This window comes from Oncorhynchus mykiss, chromosome 5 (genome assembly GCF_013265735.2).
Source record: "Oncorhynchus mykiss isolate Arlee chromosome 5, USDA_OmykA_1.1, whole genome shotgun sequence".
NCBI lineage: Eukaryota > Metazoa > Chordata > Actinopteri > Salmoniformes > Salmonidae > Oncorhynchus > Oncorhynchus mykiss.
In genome coordinates, this window is record NC_048569.1 from 5,437,073 (window position 1) to 5,459,126 (window position 22,054).

Consider the following 22,054-nt stretch of genomic DNA (forward strand, 5'->3'; position numbering starts at 1 on the left):
CCTCCGCTCCCTGTTCTCTCCCTTCCCCCTGTTCTCTCCCTTCCCCCTGTTCTCTCTCTTCCCTTCCCCTCTCCCTGTTCTCTCTCTTCCCCTCTCCCTGTTCTCTCCCTCCCCTCACTGTTCTCTCCCTCCCCTCCCTGTTCTCTCCCTCCCCTCCCTGTTCTCTCCCTCCCCTCCCTGTTCTCTCCCTTCCCCCTGTTCTCTCCCTTCACCCTGTTCTCTCCCTCCCCTCCCTGTTCTCTCCCTTCCCCCTGTTCTCTCCCTTCTCCCTGTTCTCTCTCTTCCCCTCTCCCTGTTCTCTCTCTTCCCCTCTCCCTGTTCTCTCCCTCCCCTCCCTGTTCTCTCCCTCCCCTCCCTGTTCTCTCCCTCCCCTCACTGTTCTCTCCCTCCCCTCCCTGTTCTCTCCCTCCCCTCCCTGTTCTCTCCCTTCCCCCTGTTCTCTCTCTTCCCTCCCTGTTCTCTCCCTTCCCCCTGTTCTCTCCCTCCGCTCCCTGTTCTCTCCCTTCCCCCTGTTCTCTCTCTTCCCCCTGTTCTCTCTCTTCCCTTCCCCTCTCCCTGTTCTCTCTCTTCCCTTCCCCTCTCCCTGTTCTCTCTCTTCCCTTCCCCTCTCCCTGTTCTCTCTCTTCCCTTCCCCTCTCCCTGATCTCTCTCTTCCCTTCCCCTCTCCCTGTTCTCTCCCTCCGCTCCCTGTTCTCTCCCTTCCCCCTGTTCTCTCCCTTCCCCCTGTTCTCTCTCTTCCCTTCCCCTCTCCCTGTTCTCGCTCTTCCCCTCTCCCTGTTCCCTCCCTCCCCTCACTGTTCTCTCTCTCCCCTCCCTGTTCTCTCCCTCCCCTCCCTGTTCTCTCCCTCCCCTCCCTGTTCTCTCCCTCTTCCCCCTGTTCTCTCCCTTCACCCTGTTCTCTCCCTCCCCTCCCTGTTCTCTCCCTCCCCTCCCTGTTCTCTCCCTTCCCCCTGTTCTCTCCCTTCTCCCTGTTCTCTCTCTTCCCCTCTCCCTGTTCTCTCTCTTCCCCTCTCCCTGTTCTCTCCCTCCCCTCCCTGTTCTCTCCCTCCCCCTGTTCTCTCCCTCCCCTCCCTGTTCTCTCCCTCCCCTCACTGTTCTCTCCCTCCCCTCCCTGTTCTCTCCCTCCCCTCCCTGTTCTCTCCCTCCCCTCCCTGTTCTCTCCCTCCCCTTCCTGTTCTCTCCCTTCCCCCTGTTCTCTCTCTTCCCTCCCTGTTCTCTCCCTTCCCCCTGTTCTCTCCCTCCGCTCCCTGTTCTCTCCCTTCCCCCTGTTCTCTCTCTTCCCCCTGTTTTCTCTCTTCCCTTCCCCTCTCCCTGTTCTCTCTCTTCCCTTCCCCTCTCCCTGTTCTCTCTCTTCCCTTCCCCTCTCCCTGTTCTCTCTCTTCCCTTCCCCTCTCCCTGATCTCTCTCTTCCCTTCCCCTCTCCCTGTTCTCTCTCTTCCCTTCCCCTCTCCCTGTTCTCTCTCTTCCCTTCCACTCTCCCTGTACTCTCCCTCCCCTCCCTGTTCTCTCCCTCCCCTCCCTGTTCTCTCCCTCCCCTCCCTGTTCTCTCCCTCCCCTCCCTGTTCTCTCCCTCCTCTCCCTGTTGGCTCCGTTCCCCTCCCCTCTTCTTTTCTCTCTCTGCATTAGATGCAGGAGGTGATGTCTCCAGCCACATCAGAGCTGAACCTGTTCAACAGCTACAACAGCAGAAGTAGCAGCCCTGTGCTCTCCTTCACCTCGGCTGCGACCTCCTCACGTGCACGCTTCTCAACCTTCGACTCTCTCAGGAGGCGGGACCAGCCGGTGAGTGGGCGGAGCGATAATACGGGGTTAAATAACAACCATCTCAGTAACATATTTGTATGCCTTTTTACACATTATAAAGGCTCATAATATATCTAATAGCGGTACTGTATGACTGACCCCTGGGTCTTCCAGGTGATGCCAAGCCAACTCCCCATACGGTCCACAGCGTCGCCTGTTGCTATGCCCAGCAAGAGAGACTACATCGAGGAGCTGACCAGACAGATGGATGCCTGTCAGAAGGTGCAGTATGAAGCCTCTCGCTCACTCTCTCAGTCACTCTCTCAGTCACTCTCTCAGTCAGTCAGTCACTCTCTCAGTCAGTCAGTCACTCAGTCACTCACTCACTCACTCACACTCTCTCTTTCCGTGTCCCCCTTCCTTCCACAGAGGAACCAGTTCCTGGAGGCAGAGAGCATAGAGATGGACAAGGAGAGGAACCAGATCAGGTTGGAGATGAGAGGCCTGTTGGTGAACAACGAGGACCTTCTCAGAACCAACAGTACCCTGCAGGTGTGTAGCACGATGGACTACAATACCCAGAATGCTCTGTGTAACATATCTGGTTTGATCTCAGTAAAGATGTTGCCTGGGTACTAGTCTGTTTGTGCCTTGATACCACTCCTTGTCATGGCAAGGAGTGGCACGATGGCACAAACAGACTGGTACCCAGGCTAGTAAAGAGGTTTCTGAAGCTAACGTAATGTCCTGTCTCCTTATCAATCCAAGATGGAGATGAACAGGATGAGGATGAGGATGGTAGAGCTGGAGAGAGACAACACGGCCATGACGGAACGCTTCAAAGTTATGGAGGTAGGCTTCTGGACTACACAGAAACTACACTGTGTTCATCTGGACTGGACTACACAGAAACTACACTGTGTACCACTGGAATACACAGAAACTACACTGTGTTCATCTGGACTGGACTACACAGAAACTACACTGTGTTCATCTGGACTGGACTACACAGAAACTACACTATTTCCACCTGGACTGGACTACACAGAAACTACACTGTGTTCACCTGGACAACACAGAAACTACACTGTGTTCATCTGGACTGGACTACACAGAAACTACACTATTTTAATCTGGACTGAACTACACAGAACCTACACTGTGTTCATCTGGACTGGACTACACAGAAACTACACTATTTCCACCTGGACTGGACTACACAGAAACTACACTGTGTTCATCTGGACTGGGCTACACAGAAACTACACTATTTTAATCTGGACTGAACTACACAGAACCTACACTGTGTTCATCTGGACTGGACTACACAGAAACTACACTATTTCCACCTGGACTGGACTACACAGAAACTACACGGTGTTCATCTGGACTGGACTACACAAAAACTACACTATTTTAATCTGGACTGAGCTACACAGAACCTACACTGTGTTCATCTGTACTGGACTACACATAAACTACACTATTTTAATCTGGACTGGACTACACAGAAACTACACTGTGTTCATCTGGACTGGACTACACAGAAACTACACTGTGTTCATCTGGACTGGACTACACAGAAACTACACTATTGTTCATCTGGACTGGACTACACATAAACTACACTGTGTTCATTTGGACTGGACTACACAGAAACTACACTATTTTAATCTTGTTGAGACTCTGCCATAGAGCTGGATAGAAGGATTATCTCCCAACACACAAGCTCCTACTTTAATTTATTTCTAGATAGAAAACACAACCACTAATTTCTCAGTGTTGAAACACAGAGGATGTCTCTAGAGAGCTGATCTCCTTTATGTTTGCTCCAGACGGAGCTGACCGAGGCCAGGGCCCAGATGGTGGAGGCCAACACTCAGGAATACGCCTTCAACTTCCTGCAACAGTCTCTGAAGAATAAGATACAGGTCGCTGAGGTACAGTATAGGCTTCTCCGTAATCAGATTCCACCACAGACCTCAGTCAGTTAGCTGGGCCTATACCACCACAGACCTCAGTCAGTCAGTTAGCTGGGCCTATACCACCACAGACCTCAGTCAGTCAGTTAGCTGGGCCTATACCACCACAGACCTCAGTCAGTCAGCTGGGCCTATTCTACCACAGACCTCAGTCAGTCAGCTGGGCCTATTCCACCACAGACCCCAGTTAGTTAGTCAGCTGGGCCTATTCTACCACAGACCTCAGTCAGTTATCTGGGCCTATTCTACCACAGACCCCAGTCAGTTAGCTGGGCCTATACCACCACAGACCTCAGTCAGTTAGCTGGGCCTATTCTACCACAGACCAGTCAGTTAGCTGGGCCTATACCACCACAGACCTCAGTCAGTTAGCTGGGCCTATACCACCACAGACCTCAGTCAGTTAGCTGGGCCTATACCACCACATACCTCAGTCAGTTAGCTGGGCCTATACCACCACATACCTCAGTCAGTTAGCTGGGCCTATTCTACCACAGACCTCAGTCAGTTAGCTGGGCCTATACCACCACAGACCCCAGTCAGTGAGTTAGCTGGGCCTATACCACCACAGACCTCAGTCAGTCAGCTGGGCCTATACCACCACAGACCCCAGTCAGTTAGCTGGGCCCATTCTACCACAGACCTCAGTCAGTTAGCTGGGCCTATTCTACCACAGACCTCAGTCAGTCAGCTGGGCCTATTCTACCACAGACCTGTCAGTCAGTTAGCTGGGCCCATTCTACCACAGACCTCAGTCAGTTAGCTGGGCCTATTCTACCACAGACCTGTCAGTCAGTCATCTGGGCCTATTCTACCACAGACCTCAGTCAGTTAGCTGGGCCTATTCTACCACAGACCCCAGTCAGTTAGTTAGCTGGGCCCATTCTACCACAGACCTCAGTCAGTTAGCTGGGCCTATTCTACCACAGACCTGTCAGTCAGTCAGCTGGGCCTATTCTACCACAGACCTGTCAGTCAGTTAGCTGGGCCCATTCTACCACAGACCCCAGTCAGTTAGCTGGGCCTATTCTACCACAGACCCCAGTCAGTTAGTTAGCTGGGCCTATTCTACCACAGACCTCAGTCAGTCAGCTGGGCCTATTCTACCTAAGACCTGTCAGTCAGTTAGCTGGGCCTATTCTACCACAGACCCCAGTCAGTTAGCTGGGCCTATACCACCACAGACCTCAGTCAGTTAGCTGGGCCTATTATACCACAGACCTCAGTCAGTTAGCTGGGCCTATACCACCACAGACCTCAGTCAGTTAGCTGGGCCTATTCTACCACAGACCTCAGTCAGTCAGCTGGGCCTATTCTACCACAGACCTCAGTCAGTTAGCTGGGCCTATTCTACCACAGACCTGTCAGTCAGTTAGCTGGGCCTATACCACCACAGACCTCAGTCAGTTAGCTGGGCCCATTCTACCACAGACCCCAGTCAGTCAGCTGGGCCTATTCTACCACAGACCTCAGTCAGTTAGCTGGGCCTATTATACCACAGACCTCAGATAGCTGGGCCTATTCTACCACAGACCTGTCAGTTAGCTGGGCCTATTCTACCACAGACCTGTCAGTTAGCTGGGCCTATTCTACCACAGACCTGTCAGTTAGCTGGGCCTATTCTACCACAGACCTCAGTTAGCTGGGCCTATTCTACCACAGACCTCAGTTAGCTGGGCCTATTCTACCACAGACCTGTTAGTTAGCTGGGCCTGTGTTTTTGCCCTGCTTGCGTGAGCCCCTCTGTGCATCCAGAAAATGCACCCTACTATCTACCATGACCCTGCTCAAAACTAGAAACTAGTGCACTATGTAACTAGTAGGGTTCCATTTCAGCCTCTGTGTCTGTCCTACACCATGTCCCCTATAGGAGGCGCTAGAGAAGCAGACGCTCCATGCCCAGGGGCTGTCAGAGAAGCTGTGGCTATCTGAGAGACAGTTGGAGGATCTAGAGGTGGACAAGGAGACACGGGACAAGAAGAGATCAGAGCTCAGCGACACGGTCTTCAGACTGGAGACTGAGGTACAGTACTGCTCACTGTTACACACCTATAATGTAGCTACAAGGGTTGGGGTCAATTCTTATTCAATTCTTATTCAATTCTTATTCAATTCCTATTCAATTCTTATTCAATTCCCTTTCAAAATATAATGTAGCTACAAGGATTGAGGTCAATTCTTATTCAATTCGTATTCAATTCTTATTCAATTCCTATTCAATTCTTATTCAATTCCTATTCAATTCCTATTCAATTCCTATTCAATTCTTATTCAATTCCTATTCAATTCCTATTCAATTCTTATTCAATTCCTATTCAATTCCTATTCAATTCCTATTCAATTCTTATTTAATTCTTATTCAATTCCTATTCAATTCCTATTCAATTCTTATTTAATTCTTATTCAATTCCTATTCAATTCTTATTCAATTCCCTTTCAAATTCCAGGGCAGTATTTAAATTCAGAGATAATCCAATTCCTTTCAATTCCAATGTTAGGTCAATTCCAAGAATTGTATTCCCAATTCAATATTAACCCCAACAATTCCACAAATTCCAATTTTAATTAAATTCACTGAGGCTTTCAGGCAAAATATAGAAATACAAGTTGAAATGATTTTAAAACAAATCTTGCAGTCAATTTGTTATTTTAATGTAATTTGTTATTTAAATTGGTTATTTAAATGTAATTTGTTATTTAAATTGGTTATTTAAATTTAATTTGTTATTTAAATTGGTTATTTAAATTTAATTTGTTATTTAAATTTGTTATTTTAATGTAATTTGTTATTTACATTTGTTATTTAAATGTAATTTGTTATTTAAATGTAATTTGTTATTTAAATGTAATTTGTTATTTAAAGTGCATTTTTTCCTTTAACTGCATTTGAAATAAACACATATTACATTTCAATTCAATTCCAAAGGATGTATTTTACAATTTCAATTACATTACTTGAAAATTGTTGAAATTCTAATTGAATTCAATGTAAATTCTCCACTTTTTAAAGTTATTTTATTTATCTTGAATTGGAATTGACCAATTAGCTGCCTAAGATTCAAATAGTTCTATCCACTGAACTGACACCAGGGGCGGAGGATTCAGAATCAGGAGCAAACAGCATTTCAGGAAAATCTGAACATTTTGGGAAAGTATATAAAGTATGTAAAGACGTGTGTATGGATGGGTAGAGGATGGGTAGAGGATGGGTAGAGGATGGGTAGAGGATGGGTAGAGGATGGGTACAGGATGGGTAGAGGATGGGTAGAGGATGGGTAGAGGATGGGTACAGGATGGGTACAGGATGGGTAGAGGATGGGTAGAGGATGGGTAGAGGATGGGTAGAGGATGGGTAGAGGATGGGTAGAGGATGGGTACAGGATGGGTACAGGATGGGTAGAGGATGGGTAGAGGATGGGTAGAGGATGGGTAGAGGATGGGTAGAGGATGGGTAGAGGATGGGTACAGGATGGGTACAGGATGGGTACAGGATGGGTACAGGATGGGTAGAGGATGGGTAGAGGATGGGTAGAGGATGGGTAGAGGATGGGTACAGGATGGGTACAGGATGGGTAGAGGATGGGTAGAGGATGGGTAGAGGATGGGTAGAGGATGGGTAGAGGATGGGTACAGGATGGGTAGAGGATGGGTACAGGATGGGTAGAGGATGGGTACAGGATGGGTAGAGGATGGGTAGAGGATGGGTACAGGATGGGTAGAGGATGGGTAGAGGATGGGTAGAGGATGGGTACAGGATGGGTAGAGGATGGGTAGAGGATGGGTACAGGATGGGTAGAGGATGGGTACAGGATGGGTAGAGGATGGGTAGAGGATGGGTACAGGATGGGTAGAGGATGGGTACAGGATGGGTAGAGGATGGGTAGAGGATGGGTAGAGGATGGGTAGAGGATGGGTAGAGGATGGGTAGAGGATGGGTAGAGGATGGGTACAGGATGGGTAGAGGATGGGTAGAGGATGGGTACAGGATGGGTAGAGGATGGGTAGAGGATGGGTAGAGGATGGGTAGAGGATGGGTACAGGATGGGTAGAGGATGGGTAGAGGATGGGTACAGGATGGGTACAGGATGGGTACAGGATGGGTACAGGATGGGTAGAGGATGGGTAGAGGATGGGTAGAGGATGGGTAGAGGATGGGTAGAGGATGGGTACAGGATGGGTAGAGGATGGGTACAGGATGGGTACAGGATGGGTAGAGGATGGGTAGAGGATGGGTAGAGGATGGGTACAGGATGGGTAGAGGATGGGTAGAGGATGGGTAGAGGATGGGTAGAGGATGGGTACAGGATGGGTAGAGGATGGGTACAGGATGGGTACAGGATGGGTAGAGGATGGGTACAGGATGGGTAGAGGATGGGTAGAGGATGGGTAGAGGATGGGTACAGGATGGGTAGAGGATGGGTAGAGGATGGGTAGAGGATGGGTAGAGGATGGGTACAGGATGGGTAGAGGATGGGTACAGGATGGGTACAGGATGGGTAGAGGATGGGTACAGGATGGGTAGAGGATGGGTACAGGATGGGTAGAGGATGGGTAGAGGATGGGTAGAGGATGGGTAGAGGATGGGTAGAGGATGGGTAGAGGATGGGTACAGGATGGGTAGAGGATGGGTAGAGGATGGGTACAGGATGGGTAGAGGATGGGTACAGGATGGGTAGAGGATGGGTACAGGATGGGTACAGGATGGGTACAGGATGGGTACAGGATGGGTACAGGATGGGTAGAGGATGGGTACAGGATGGGTACAGGATGGGTACAGGATGGGTAGAGGATGGGTACAGGATGGGTAGAGGATGGGTACAGGATGAGTAGAGGATGGGTACAGGATGGGTACAGGATGGGTACAGGATGGGTAGAGGATGGGTAGAGGATGGGTACAGGATGGGTAGAGGATGGGTAGAGGATGGGTACAGGATGGGTACAGGATGGGTAGAGGATGGGTAGAGGATGGGTACAGGATGGGTACAGGATGGGTAGAGGATGGGTAGAGGATGGGTAGAGGATGGGTACAGGATGGGTAGAGGATGGGTACAGGATGAGTAGAGGATGGGTACAGGATGGGTACAGGATGGGTACAGGATGGGTACAGGATGGGTAGAGGATGGGTACAGGATGGGTACAGGATGGGTAGAGGATGGGTACAGGATGGGTAGAGGATGGGCAGAGGATGGGTACAGGATGGGTACAGGATGGGTACAGGATGGGTACAGGATGGGTACAGGATGGGTAGAGGATGGGTACAGGATGGGTAGAGGATGGGTACAGGATGGGTACAGGATGGGTACAGGATGGGTACAGGATGGGTAGAGGATGGGTACAGGATGGGTAGAGGATGGGTACAGGATGGGTACAGGATGGGTAGAGGATGGGTACAGGATGGGTAGAGGATGGGTAGAGGATGGGTACAGGATGGGTAGAGGATGGGTAGAGGATGGGTAGAGGATGGGTAGAGGATGGGTACAGGATGGGTACAGGTTGGGTACAGGATGGGTACAGGATGGGTACAGGATGGGTAGAGGATGGGTACAGGATGGGTACAGGATGGGTAGAGGATGGGTACAGGATGGGTAGAGGATGGGTAGAGGATGGGTACAGGATGGGTAGAGGATGGGTAGAGGATGGGTAGAGGATGGGTACAGGATGGGTACAGGATGGGTACAGGATGGGTACAGGATGGGTACAGGATGGGTACAGGTTGGGTACAGGATGGGTACAGGATGGGTACAGGATGGGTACAGGATGGGTACAGGTTGGGTACAGGATGGGTACAGGATGGGTACAGGATGGGTAGAGGATGGGTACAGGATGGGTACAGGATGGGTACAGGATGGGTAGAGGATGGGCAGAGGATGGGTACAGGATGGGTACAGGATGGGTACAGGATGGGTACAGGATGGGTAGAGGTTGGGTACAGGATGGGTACAGGATGGGTACAGGATGGGTAGAGGATGGGCAGAGGATGGGTAGAGGATGGGTACAGGATGGGTACAGGATGGGTACAGGATGGGTACAGGATGGGTACAGGATGGGTAGAGGATGGGTACAGGATGGGTACAGGTTGGGTACAGGATGGGTACAGGATGGGTACAGGATGGGTACAGGTTGGGTACAGGATGGGTACAGGATGGGTACAGGATGGGTACAGGATGGGTAGAGGATGGGTACAGGATGGGTACAGGATGGGTACAGGATGGGTAGAGGATGGGCAGAGGATGGGTACAGGATGGGTACAGGTTGGGTACAGGATGGGTACAGGATGGGTACAGGATGGGTAGAGGATGGGCAGAGGATGGGTACAGGATGGGTACAGGTTGGGTACAGGATGGGTACAGGATGGCTACAGGATGGGTACAGGATGGGTACAGGATGGGTAGAGGATGGGTACAGGATGGGTAGAGGATGGGTACCGGATGGGTAGAGGATGGGTACAGGATGGGTACCTGATGGGTAGAGGATGGGTACAGGATGGGTACAGGATGGGTACAGGATGGGTAGAGGATGGGTACAGGTTGGGTACAGGATGGGTACAGGATGGGTACAGGATGGCTACAGGATGGGTACAGGATGGGTACAGGATGGGTAGAGGATGGGTACAGGATGGGTAGAGGATGGGTACAGGTTGGGTACAGGTTGGGTACAGGATGGGTACAGGATGGGTACAGGATGGGTAGAGGATGGGTAGAGGATGGGTACAGGATGGGTACAGGTTGGGTACAGGATGGGTACAGGATGGGTACAGGATGGCTACAGGATGGGTACAGGATGGGTAGAGGATGGGTACAGGATGGGTAGAGGATGGGTACCGGATGGGTAGAGGATGGGTACAGGATGGGTACCGGATGGGTAGAGGATGGGTACAGGATGGGTACAGGATGGGTAGAGGATGGGTACAGGATGGGTACAGGATGGGTAGAGGATGGGTACAGGATGGGTACAGGATGGGTAGAGGATGGGTACAGGATGGGTACAGGATGGGTAGAGGATGGGTACAGGATGGGTACAGGATGGGTACAATATGGGTACAATATGGGTACAGGATAGGTAGAGAATGGGTACAGGATGGGTACAGGATGTTTACAATATGGGTACAGGACGGGTACAGGATGGGTAGAGGATGGGTACAGGATGGGTACAGGAAGGGTACAGGATGGGTACAAGATGGGTACAATATTTGTTTATTTATTTTATTTAACTAGTTAAGTCAGTTAAGAACAAATTCTTATTTTCAATGCCTGCCTAGGAACAGTGGATTAACTGCCTGTTCAGGGGCAGAACGACAGATTTTCACCTTGTCAGTTCGGGGATTTGAACTTGCAACCTTTCGGTTACTAGTCCGAACCCTCTAACCACTAGGCTACCCTGCCGCCCCAATATGGGTACATTATGGGTAGAGGATGGGTACATTATGGGTAGAGGATGGGTACAGCATGGGTAGAAGATGGGTACAGTATATGTGTGTGACATTCTGGTCTCTCCCTCCACAGCTAGAAGAGGCTCTACAGAAAGCCACCCAGGCGACAGCAGAGCTCAGTCTGCAACAGAAGCTACGAGATGACGCCCTGCTGAGGGTAGAGGAGATGGAGGAGAGTTTACTGGAGAGGGGTCAGGAGCTGCAGATAGCCCAACAGACTGTCAGCCGCCTACAGGGACAGGTAAAATACTGACCAAGGCCTTACAGCTAGGGTTAGGGTTAGATGGTTAGTGGGTTAGGGTGGAGGAGCTGGATTCAGAGAGCCCAGCAGACTGTGATCAGCCTCCAGGGACAGGTAGATAAGGACATAGGCCTTACAAGGTCTGACAGCATGCATTGGCGTAGGCTTTACTATAGTCAAACACCAATAAACAACTTGTGTTTGAGATCAACTTTTGAAAGTAATTTCTGCTTAAGTCGACCTCCAGGTGTTTACAGCAATCGTGTCACCTACTTGACCCAAACTGTCCATTATGTGGTTTTCTGTATGTATTGTCAGGTGCTGATAGATAACTGTATGTGTTGTCAGGTAATCTGATAGATAACTGTATGTGTTGTCAGGTAGCTGATAGATAACTGTATATGTTGTCAGGTAATCTGATAGATAACTGTATGTGTTGTCAGGTAGCTGATAGATAACTGTATGTGTTGTCAGGTAAGCTGATAGATAACTGTATGTGTTGTCAGGTAGCTGATAGATAACTGTATGTGTTGTCAGGTAATCTGATAGATAACTGTATGTGTTGTCAGGTAGCTGATAGATAACTGTATGTGTTGTCAGGTAGCTGATAGATAACTGTATGTGTTGTCAGGTAAGCTGGTAGATAACTGTATGTATTGTCAGGTAAGCTGGTAGATAACTGTATGTGTTGTCAGGTGTCAGGTAAGCTGGTAGATAACTGTGTGTGTTGTCAGGTGTCAGGTAAGCTGATAGATAACTGTGTGTGTTGTCAGGTAAGCTGATAGATAACTGTGTGTGTTGTCAGGTAAGCTGATAGATAACTGTGTGTGTTGTCAGGTAAGCTGATAGATAACTGTGTGTGTTGTCAGGTAAGATGGTAGATAACTGTATGTGTTGTCAGGTGTCAGATAAGCTGATAGATAACTGTGTGTGTTGTCAGGTAAGCTGATAGATAACTGTATGTGTTGTCAGGTAAGCTGGTAGATCGCTGTATGTGTTGTCAGGTGAGCTGATAGATAACTGTATGTGTTGTCAGGTGAGCTGATAGATAACTGTATGTGTTGTCAGGTGAGCTGATATATAACTGTGTGTGTTGTCAGGTGTCAGGTGAGCTGGTAGATAACTGTATTTGTTGTCAGGTAAGCTGATAGATAACTGTATGTGTTGTCAGGTGAGCTGATAGATAACTGTATGTGTTGTCAGGTAAACTGATAGATAACTGTATGTGTTGTCAGGTAAACTGATAGATAACAGTATGTGTTGTCAGGTAAGCTGATAGATAACTGTATGTGTTGTCAGGTAAGCTGATAGATAACTGTATGTGTTGTCAGGTGAGCTGGTAGATAACTGTATGTGTTGTCAGGTGAGCTGATAGATAACTGTGTGTGTTGTCAGGTGTCAGGTGAGCTGATAGATAACTGTATGTGTTGTCAGGTAAGCTGATAGATAACTGTATGTGTTGTCAGGTGTCCGATAAGCTGATAGATAACGGTATGTGTTGTCAGGTGTCAGATAAGCTGATAGATAACGGTATGTGTTGTCAGGTGTCAGATAAGCTGATAGATAAGGAGCGCTCCCTGGAGGAGGAGATCCAGCTGAGAGAGAGAGTTCAGCTGCAGTGGAAGCAGGCAGAGAGGAGCGTAGAGGACCTGACCATCGAGCTACAGACGGCCGCACAGACCAAGGAAGACCTGGTCAAGCAACTCAAACAGGCTCAGGTTGGTACGCAGTTGCCCTGTTTACACCTGGTTCTAACATGTGTCCTTTGTCCTGATCTTCGTCCACATTCTGATTGTGCCTACATTTGTAGACAGGTGTAGACGATTAAAATTTGCATTGTGATCTGACCACAGCACAGCAAAGACAGGACCTAGTTTAGATACCATCTAGACAACATACCATCCCAGTACAACCATAAGACTACAGTTCACAGTAAACATAAATACACAGGCAAGTCAGTTGAGCTCATGTCATTCTGGATTAATGAAGTATTACTTATTTAAATCCCTTCATTCAATCTATGTGTTCCTAATCTTAATCTAATCTTCACTGTTTAATCTCATTAGAAGATGCTTTTTAGAAGAGCGGAGAGCGAGAGAGTAGACTATGAAGATATACTGCAGATATAGAGACAATAGACTGTATGAACTGTGGGAGATATACTGCAGATATAGAGACCGTAGACTGTATGAACTATGAAGATATACTGTAGATATAGAGACAGTAGACTATGAAGATATACTGCAGATATAGAGACAATAGACTGTATGAACTGTGGGAGAGATACTGTAGATATAGAGACAGTAGACTGTATGAACTGTGGGAGAGATACTGTAGATATAGAGACAGTAGACTGTATGAACTGTGGGAGAGATACTGTAGATATAGAGACAGTAGACTGTATGAACTGTGGGAGAGATACTGTAGATATAGAGACAGTAGACTGTATGAACTGTGAGAGATATACTGTAGATATAGAGACAGTAGACTGTATGAACTGTGGGAGAGATACTGTAGATATAGAGACAGTAGACTGTATGAACTGTGAGAGATATACTGCAGATATAGAGACAGTAGACTGTATGAACTGTGGGAGAGATACTGTAGATATAGAGACAGTAGACTGTATGAACTGTGAGAGATATACTGCAGATATAGAGACAATAGACTGTATGAACTGTGAGAGATATACTGTAGATATAGAGACAATAGACTGTATGAACTGTGAGAGAGATACTGTAGATATAGAGACAGTAGACTGTATGAACTGTGGGAGAGATACTGTAGATATAGAGACAGTAGACTGTATGGATCGTGGGAGAGATACTGTAGATATAGAGACAGTAGACTGTATGAACTGTGAGAGATATACTGTAGATATAGAGACAGTAGACTGTATGAACTGTGAGAGATATACTGTAGATATAGAGACAGTAGACTGTATGAACTGTGGGAGAGATACTGTAGATATAGAGACAGTAGACTGTATGAACTGTGAGAGATATACTGTAGATATAGAGACAATAGACTGTATGAACTGTGGGAGAGATACTGTAGATATAGAGACAGTAGACTGTATGAACTGTGGGAGAGATACTGTAGATATAGAGACAGTAGACTGTATGAACTGTGGGAGAGATACTGTAGATATAGAGACAGTAGACTGTATGAACTGTGGGAGAGATACTGCAGATATAGAGACAATAGACTGTATGAACTGTGGGAGAGATACTGTAGATATAGAGACAGTAGACTGTATGAACTGTGAGAGATATACTGTAGATATAGAGACAATAGACTGTATGAACTGTGGGAGAGATACTGTAGATATAGAGACAGTAGACTGTATGAACTGTGAGAGATATACTGCAGATATAGAGACAGTAGACTGTATGAACTGTGGGAGAGATACTGTAGATATAGAGACAATAGACTGTATGGATCGTGGGAGAGATACTGTAGATATAGAGACAGTAGACTGTATGAACTGTGAGAGAGATACTGTAGATATAGAGACCGTAGACTGTATGGACCGTGGGAGAGATACTGTAGATATAGAGACCGTAGACTGTATGAACTGTGGGAGAGATACTGTAGATATAGAGACAGTAGACTGTATGAACTGTGAGAGAGATACTGTAGATATAGAGACCGTAGACTGTATGGACCGTGGGAGAGATACTGTAGATATAGAGACAATAGACTGTATGGACCGTGGCGGACCGTGGCGGAGATACTGTAGATATAGAGACAATAGACTGTATGAACTGTGAGAGATATACTGTAGATATAGAGACAATAGACTGTATGGACCGTGGCGGACCGTGGCGAAGATACTGTAGATATAGAGACAATAGACTGTATGAACTGTGAGAGATATACTGTAGATATAGAGACAATAGACTGTATGGACCGTGGCGGAGATACTGTAGATATAGAGACAATAGACTGTATGAACTGTGAGAGATATACTGCAGATATAGAGACAGTAGAGAAAAAGGCTACAGATACATTTACTCACATGTACAAACTTCTGCTTCAACTTTCTCTTTGGAGTCAATGCAGCGTTATTGTAAAAGCACTTTATGAATGATTGGTTGATTGATTGATTGATTGGTGCGTTTCTCCAGGAGAAACTGTTAGATCTTGAGAGCGACCTGGAGGAGATGCAGGACAGTGAACAGAGATGGGCCAGCAAGAACAAGAGAGCCATCGAACAGGTCTGTCTGTCTGTCTGTCTACACCTGGTCCTCTCACCCCTGACCCCAACACTCCTTACTGTTGAAATGTGTTCGCTTTCAATACGCCACAAATCACTTTCACACGAGCATCTACTTGCTCCTCTTACCCTCATCTACTTACTTCCTTGAATGATCCCTGGCCAGAACTAATTCTATCCTGAAGTCCATCTACAGAGAAAGACAAGGTTGTTTAAAAGTGTGTTGTAGCATGTACCTTAAAAAAAAGGTCTCCTTTAAACGATGTCTCCTTGGGGTTGGGAAGATTCCAAGGCCCTCGATTGGAGGGGTGGATTTACTGTATGTGATTGTAAACCCCCCCCCCCCCCCCCCCCCCCCAAAAAAAAAACATTCTTAAAAGGCGTGTTTGGGATGTTTGTTGTGTTCTTTCCAGACGGAACAGCTCCAGCTGAAGCTGATCCAGCAGAAAGATGTGAATGAGCAGCTGGACAGTGAGAAGAGCATCCTGGAGAGACAGGTACTGTACACTACACTACCTACCGGAGGGGTTTTCACTGGGAACAGTTTTAACCTACAGGGGTTTTCATGTCATTCTGCGATGTATCTATGTGATATTGCGTCACCACCCGTTCTTTCAACATTGTCCTTTCATCATGAACATACAATGCTACAAAGCTACAATGCTACAATGCTACAATGCTGCAATGCTACAATGCTACAATGCTGCAATGCTACAATGCTACAATGCTATAAAAAAAAGACATTAAAACCGTGTCATCCGTGTATACATGTAAAGGTGTAGTATGTATGGGTGTAACTGTAGCGTCTGTGATGAATGATGGAGCAGTGGCAGCATGCTTTGTGTCAAAGTGAAAACCTCAGTGCTCTGTATGTATCCAGCTGCGGGACCTGCGTGTGGAGGTGGAGAACCTCCAACACACCAGAGTTCATGAGGATGTCATCACTAAGACGGAGAGCCGGGCCAAGGAGCTGGAGAACGCTCTGAGGGTGGAGGAGAGGAACAAGGTGGTGATGAACAACACCATCAGTAAACTGGAGAGGAAGAACAACGAACTGTCTGATCAGCTGGAGGAGGAACATAAGATGGCCAAGGAGCAGAAGGACCTGGTAGGGCACATGCACTAACACCACCACTCCACTTGGGGGCAGTAAAGTAACTTCTGGAATGGTTCATTCCACTTGAGGGTAGTAAAGAGACTTGTGGAATGGTTCACTCCACTTGGGGGCAGTAAAGTAACTTCTGGAATGGTTCATTCCACTTGAGGGTAGTAAAGAGACTTGTGGAATGGTTCACTCCACTTGGGGGCGGTAAAGAGACTTGTAGAATGGTTCACTCCACTTGGGGGTGGTAAAGAGACTTGTGGAATGGTTCACTCCACTTGGGGGCGGTAAAGAGACTTGTAGAATGGTTCACTCCACTTGGGGGTGGTAAAGAGACTTGTGGAATGGTTCACTCCACTTGGGGGCAGTAAAGAGACTTGTAGAATGGTTCACTCCACTTGGGGGTGGTAAAGAGACTTGTGGAATGGTTCACTCCACTTGGGGGCGGTAAAGAGACTTGTAGAATGGTTCACTCCACTTGGGGGTGGTAAAGAGACTTGTGGAATGGTTCACTCCACTTGGGGGCGGTAAAGAGACTTGTAGAATGGTTCACTCCACTTGGGGGTGGTAAAGAGACTTGTAGAATGGTTCACTCCACTTGGGGGTGGTAAAGAGACTTGTGGAATGGTTCACTCCACTTGGGGGTGGTAAAGAGACTTGTGGAATGGTTCACTCCACTTGGGGGTGGTAAAGAGACTTGTGGAATGGTTCACTCCACTTGGGGGTGGTAAAGAGACTTGTGGAATGGTTCACTCCACTTGGGGGTGGTAAAGAGACTTGTGGAATGGTTCACTCCACTTGGGGGTGGTAAAGAGACTTGTGGAATGGTTCACTCCACTTGGGGGTGGTAAAGAGACTTGTAGAATGGTTCACTCCACTTGGGGGTAGTAAAGAGACTTGTGGAATGGTTCACTCCACTTGGGGGTGGTAAAGAGACTTCTGGAATGGTTCACTCCACTTGGGGGTGGTAAAGAGACTTGTGGAATGGTTCACTCCACTTGGGGGTGGTAAAGAGACTTGTGGAATGGTTCACTCCACTTGGGGGTGGTAAAGAGACTTGTGAAATGGTTCCTTCCACTTGGGGGCAGTAAAGAGACTTGTGGAATGGTTACCATTGTGTGTGTCTTGTGATTGACCACATTGGGAACACTTTACGTAAAGCCTTCAGGTATAATGCAGTATTATGCAATTATAATGCATGAGAAGACTTGTCGTATACTATATAATTATCATCTTATAATGATCCTGACCTATGACCCCCTCATCAGATGTCCCAGAGGATGCGTTCCCTGAAGCGTCAGCTGAACGAGGCAGAGGAGGAGTCCAGTCGTAGAGACGCTCAGCACCGCCACACCCAGAGAGAACTGACAGAGGAGAGAGAGACCACCAACAAACTACAGAAACAGCTCCTGGACCAGCACCTCCAACTCAAGTACCTGGTTTAGAAATAAGGGTTCAATGAATGACAAAGAGGGAGACAGGGAGACAGAGAGAGAGAAAGAGGCAGAGAGACGAGGAGGCAGAGAGAGAGAGAGCGAGAGAGAGAGAGGCAGAGAGAGAGAGAGGCATAGACAGAGGCAGAGAGAGAGAGAGAGAGAGAGGCAGAGAGAGGCAGAGAGAGGCAGAGACAGAGAGGCAGAGAGACAGAGAGAGAGAGGCAGAGACAGAGAGAGACAGAGAGAGAGAGAGACAGAGACAGAGAGAGAGGCAGAAACAGAGAAGCAGAGAGAGAGAGGTCTGAAAGGATTGCTTTGTGTAATCAATATAGGGAACTTCCTACTTAATAGGGAATAGGGAGGGGGGATACCTAGTCAGCTGTCCAGCTCAATGTATTCAACTGAAATGTGTCTTCCACATTTAAGCCAACCCCTCTAAATCAGAGAGGTGCCACCAACTAGCCTATCAGAAGGCAAGCCGAAGCATAATTCTTCACACATCCTTTCAGAACTACAGGTCTGTTTACGGATTAGGGGCTACGGGTCAAATCAGGATGAATAAATCGAGAGAGAGAGAGAGACAGAGACAGCGAGTGAGCGAGAGTGTGAGCGAACGCAAGAGAGAGAGAGAGAGAGCGAGCACAAGAGAGAGAGTAATCGCAAGAGAGAGAGAGAGGGCAAAAGAGAGAGAGAGAGAGCGCAAGAGAGAGAGAGAGCGATCGCAAGAGAGAGAGAGGGCAAGAGAGAGAGAGGGCAAAAGAGAGAGAGAGAGTAATCGCAAGAGAGAGAGAGAGAGAGAGAGAGAGAGAGAGAGAGAGAGAGGGCAAAAGAGAGAGTGATATACCGTTGAGTGATATACCGTTGAGTGATATACCGTTAGAAGTGCGGGACACAAAGTAACACTCTCCTTTGCCTTGTAGACGTAAGGAGTCCACCATGGCGATGAGACAGACTCTGGAAGATCTACGTCTGGACCTTAGTGTGGATGAGGAGGACCAGACCCCTCCAGTACCCACGGCCTCCAAGGCCTGAGACACCCTTCCTGGGACAGTATTGCAGCATAGCAGCAACCATACTAGCCTTACTCATAACGCCTTTGTCCTAGATTCAATCCGGCCTGCAGAAGATCCATGTCATAGCGCGATTGACATTTATAGCTCATTTCCCATTGATCCGGCATATTCCACGTGAATGTGGGTCTCAGCGAATGGTGGGAGCGTTGCCTTTAAAACGTGCATAAATGGGACAAAATGAGATGGGATTGAATCTAGGCCATTATTAATAAAAGGTACCATTCATACCACCAATACAGGACCCACAGGGAACATACAGCAGCATCCTGTCAGCCAATTAAATCAGCACCCGCGTGTTTGATTTTCAGGTTCAGCCAATCAAATCAGCACCCGCGTGTTTGATTTTCAGGTTCAGCCAATCAAATCAGCACCCGCGTGTTTGATTTTCAGGTTCAGCCAATCATATCAGCACCCGCGTGTTTGATTTTCAGGTTCAGCCAATCAAATCAGCACCCGCGTGTTTGATTTTCAGGTTCAGCCAATCAAATCAGCACCCGCGTGTTTGATTTTCAGGTTCAGCCAATCAAATCAGCACCCGCGTGTTTGATTTTCAGGTTCAGCCAATCATATCAGCACCCGCGTGTTTGATTTTCAGGTTCAGCCAATCAAATCAGCACCCGCGTGTTTGATTTTCAGGTTCAGCCAATCAAATCAGCACCCGCGTGTTTGATTTTCAGGTTCAGCCAATCAAATCGGGTTCAAAAAAAATTACTGTAGCATCTGATAAAACATTTATTTTTTATTTTGTATTAAATCAATCAAAAATCTGCAGGTAATTGAAAATGTAAACCAGTGTGTCTTTACTTCTTGTGTTCCGTCAGGCTGCGTTTCCCAAACTCGGTCCTCTGGACCCCAAATGGAGGTTTTTACACTACACCGCTGGTTCAAATGATCTAAGCTTTAATCAGCTGTGTATTCGAACCCCCTTTGGGGTCCCAAGGTCAAAGTTTAATCAGCTGTGTATTCGAACCCCCTTTGGGGTCCCAAGGTCAAACTTTAATCAGCTGTGTATTCGAACCACCTTTGGGGTCCCGAGGTCAAACTTTAATCAGCTGTGTATTCGGACCCCCTTTGGGGTCCCGAGGTCAAAGTTTAATCAGCTGTGTATTCGGACCACCTTTGGGGTCCCGAGGTCAGAGTTTAATCAGCTGTGTATTCGGACCACCTTTGGGGTCCTGAGGTCAGAGTTTGTGAAACCCTGCCATAAGGGAGTTTATTTTTTATGTAAGTAAGTTAAAATCCTATGGGCTTGTATCTTTCCTGATTCATTACTAGTGCCTTAACAGAGATAATCAATTGGAAAATAAAAAACATTTTATTAAATCAATTGTGTCAAATGTGACTAACAATAAAAATAGACATAGGATTTGGGGATGATGTCATGTTAGAGGGATTTGGGTAATATTGTCTGCAAATTACCAAAGCAAATCTGTTGCAAAATGTAGTTCTATAGTTTGTTAGAAGCATTATACATTCATTTCCACTTATCTTATATCTACGTGGTATTGGGTATTACTGCGCTGTAGACTTTGGGGAGCTGTATTTTATTAATATATATAAATGGAAAAGCTTTATTTTCACACCCATTGAGCAGAATGTGTCTTCCTTTTACGATGCTTGACGGACAGACAGCCTGAATGAGTGAAGCCGGTGGGACCATTTAACAGTATACTGCACTGTTTACAACACTTGTTACTTCAACCCTGAGCGAAACATGGGTGAGCAGAACCTGGGTGAGCAGAACCTGGGTGAGCAGAACCTGGGTGAGCAGAACCTGGGTGAGCAAAACCTGGGTGAGCAGAACATGGGTGAGCAGAACCTGGGTGAGCAAAACCTGGGTGAGCAAAACCTGGGTGAGCAGAACCTGGGTGAGCAGAACCTGGGTGAGCAAAACCTGGGTGAGCAAAACCTGGGTGAACAAAACCTGGGTGAGCAGAACCTGGGTGAGCAGAACCTGGATGAGCAGACCCTGGGAGTGAGTGAGGACCCAAGACAAACGTTTCACAGAAGAGGAAAGAGACCATGTTATTCTCGCGTGGGGAATCTAAAAGGGAATCTATTCTGTCTGCGTTGTGGAAAGCTGCTGGATATGCATCTTACCTGATGGATCTGAATGACTTGCTGTCCTGCTGTTTACATGATACAAGAAAATGGAGACCGGCGACTGTGTACTCTACTGGCATAAACCTACGTTAAACATGCATTAGACAGGACAGGACAGGTGGAATCACTAACAGACACTGTGTACTCAGGCTCCTCCCTCACTGAAGTGGAATCACTAACAGACACTGTGTACTCAGGCTCCTCCCTCACTGAGGTGGAATCACTAACAGACACTGTGTACTCAGGCTCCTCCCTCACTGAGGTGGAATCACTAACAGACACTGTGTACTCAGGCTCCTCCCTCACTGAGGTGGAATCACTAACAGTCACTGTGTACTCAGGCTCCTCCCTCACTGAGGTGGAATCACTAACAGACACTGTGTACTCAGGCTCCTCCCTCACTGAGGTGGAATCACTAACAAGTCACTGTGTACTCAGGCTCCTCCCTCACTGAGGTGGAATCACTAACAGACACTGTGTACTCAGGCTCCTCCCTCACTGAGGTGGAATCACTAACAAGTCACTGTGTACTCAGACTCCTCCATCACTGAGCAGGTAGGGGTGAGGATCTCGTGTGTATTGTGATGGGATTTGATATTGTGATAACAAGATGTTTTCTGGGTGTTTTTCTGGTTGTATAGAGCTCCACTCTATTGGGTCGCTGTCAGGGGAAACGTACAGTATTTCGGTTGGCAAAATGTTCCTTTTCTCCTTTCTTCATTCGCT

The 22,054-nt window shown here is 47.4% G+C and overlaps 1 protein-coding gene across 8 annotated transcripts in view; it reads left to right on the forward strand.

Moving 5' to 3' along the window:
- The window catches only part of LOC110524934 (cingulin-like protein 1), a 41,398-nt gene extending 19,605 nt beyond the window's left edge, over positions 1–21,793 (forward strand). For 6 of the 8 annotated variants that reach the window (XM_036976648.1, XM_036976650.1, XM_036976647.1 and 3 more), the window contains 13 exons: positions 1,627–1,782; positions 1,918–2,025; positions 2,173–2,295; positions 2,512–2,595; positions 3,579–3,683; positions 5,596–5,748; positions 11,228–11,395; positions 12,940–13,113; positions 15,526–15,615; positions 16,028–16,111; positions 16,495–16,722; positions 17,985–18,148; positions 19,073–21,793. In XM_036976648.1, coding sequence (XP_036832543.1) covers positions 1,627–1,782; positions 1,918–2,025; positions 2,173–2,295; positions 2,512–2,595; positions 3,579–3,683; positions 5,596–5,748; positions 11,228–11,395; positions 12,940–13,113; positions 15,526–15,615; positions 16,028–16,111; positions 16,495–16,722; positions 17,985–18,148; positions 19,073–19,184 — 1,749 coding nt within the window. In that variant the 3' untranslated portion in view covers positions 19,185–21,793. The remainder of the gene's footprint in view (positions 1–1,626; positions 1,783–1,917; positions 2,026–2,172; positions 2,296–2,511; positions 2,596–3,578; positions 3,684–5,595; positions 5,749–11,227; positions 11,396–12,939; positions 13,114–15,525; positions 15,616–16,027; positions 16,112–16,494; positions 16,723–17,984; positions 18,149–19,072) is intronic. The other 2 variants (XR_005051628.1, XR_005051627.1) reach the window with 2 other exon arrangements.
- Positions 21,794–22,054: the final 261 nt, after the last annotated feature.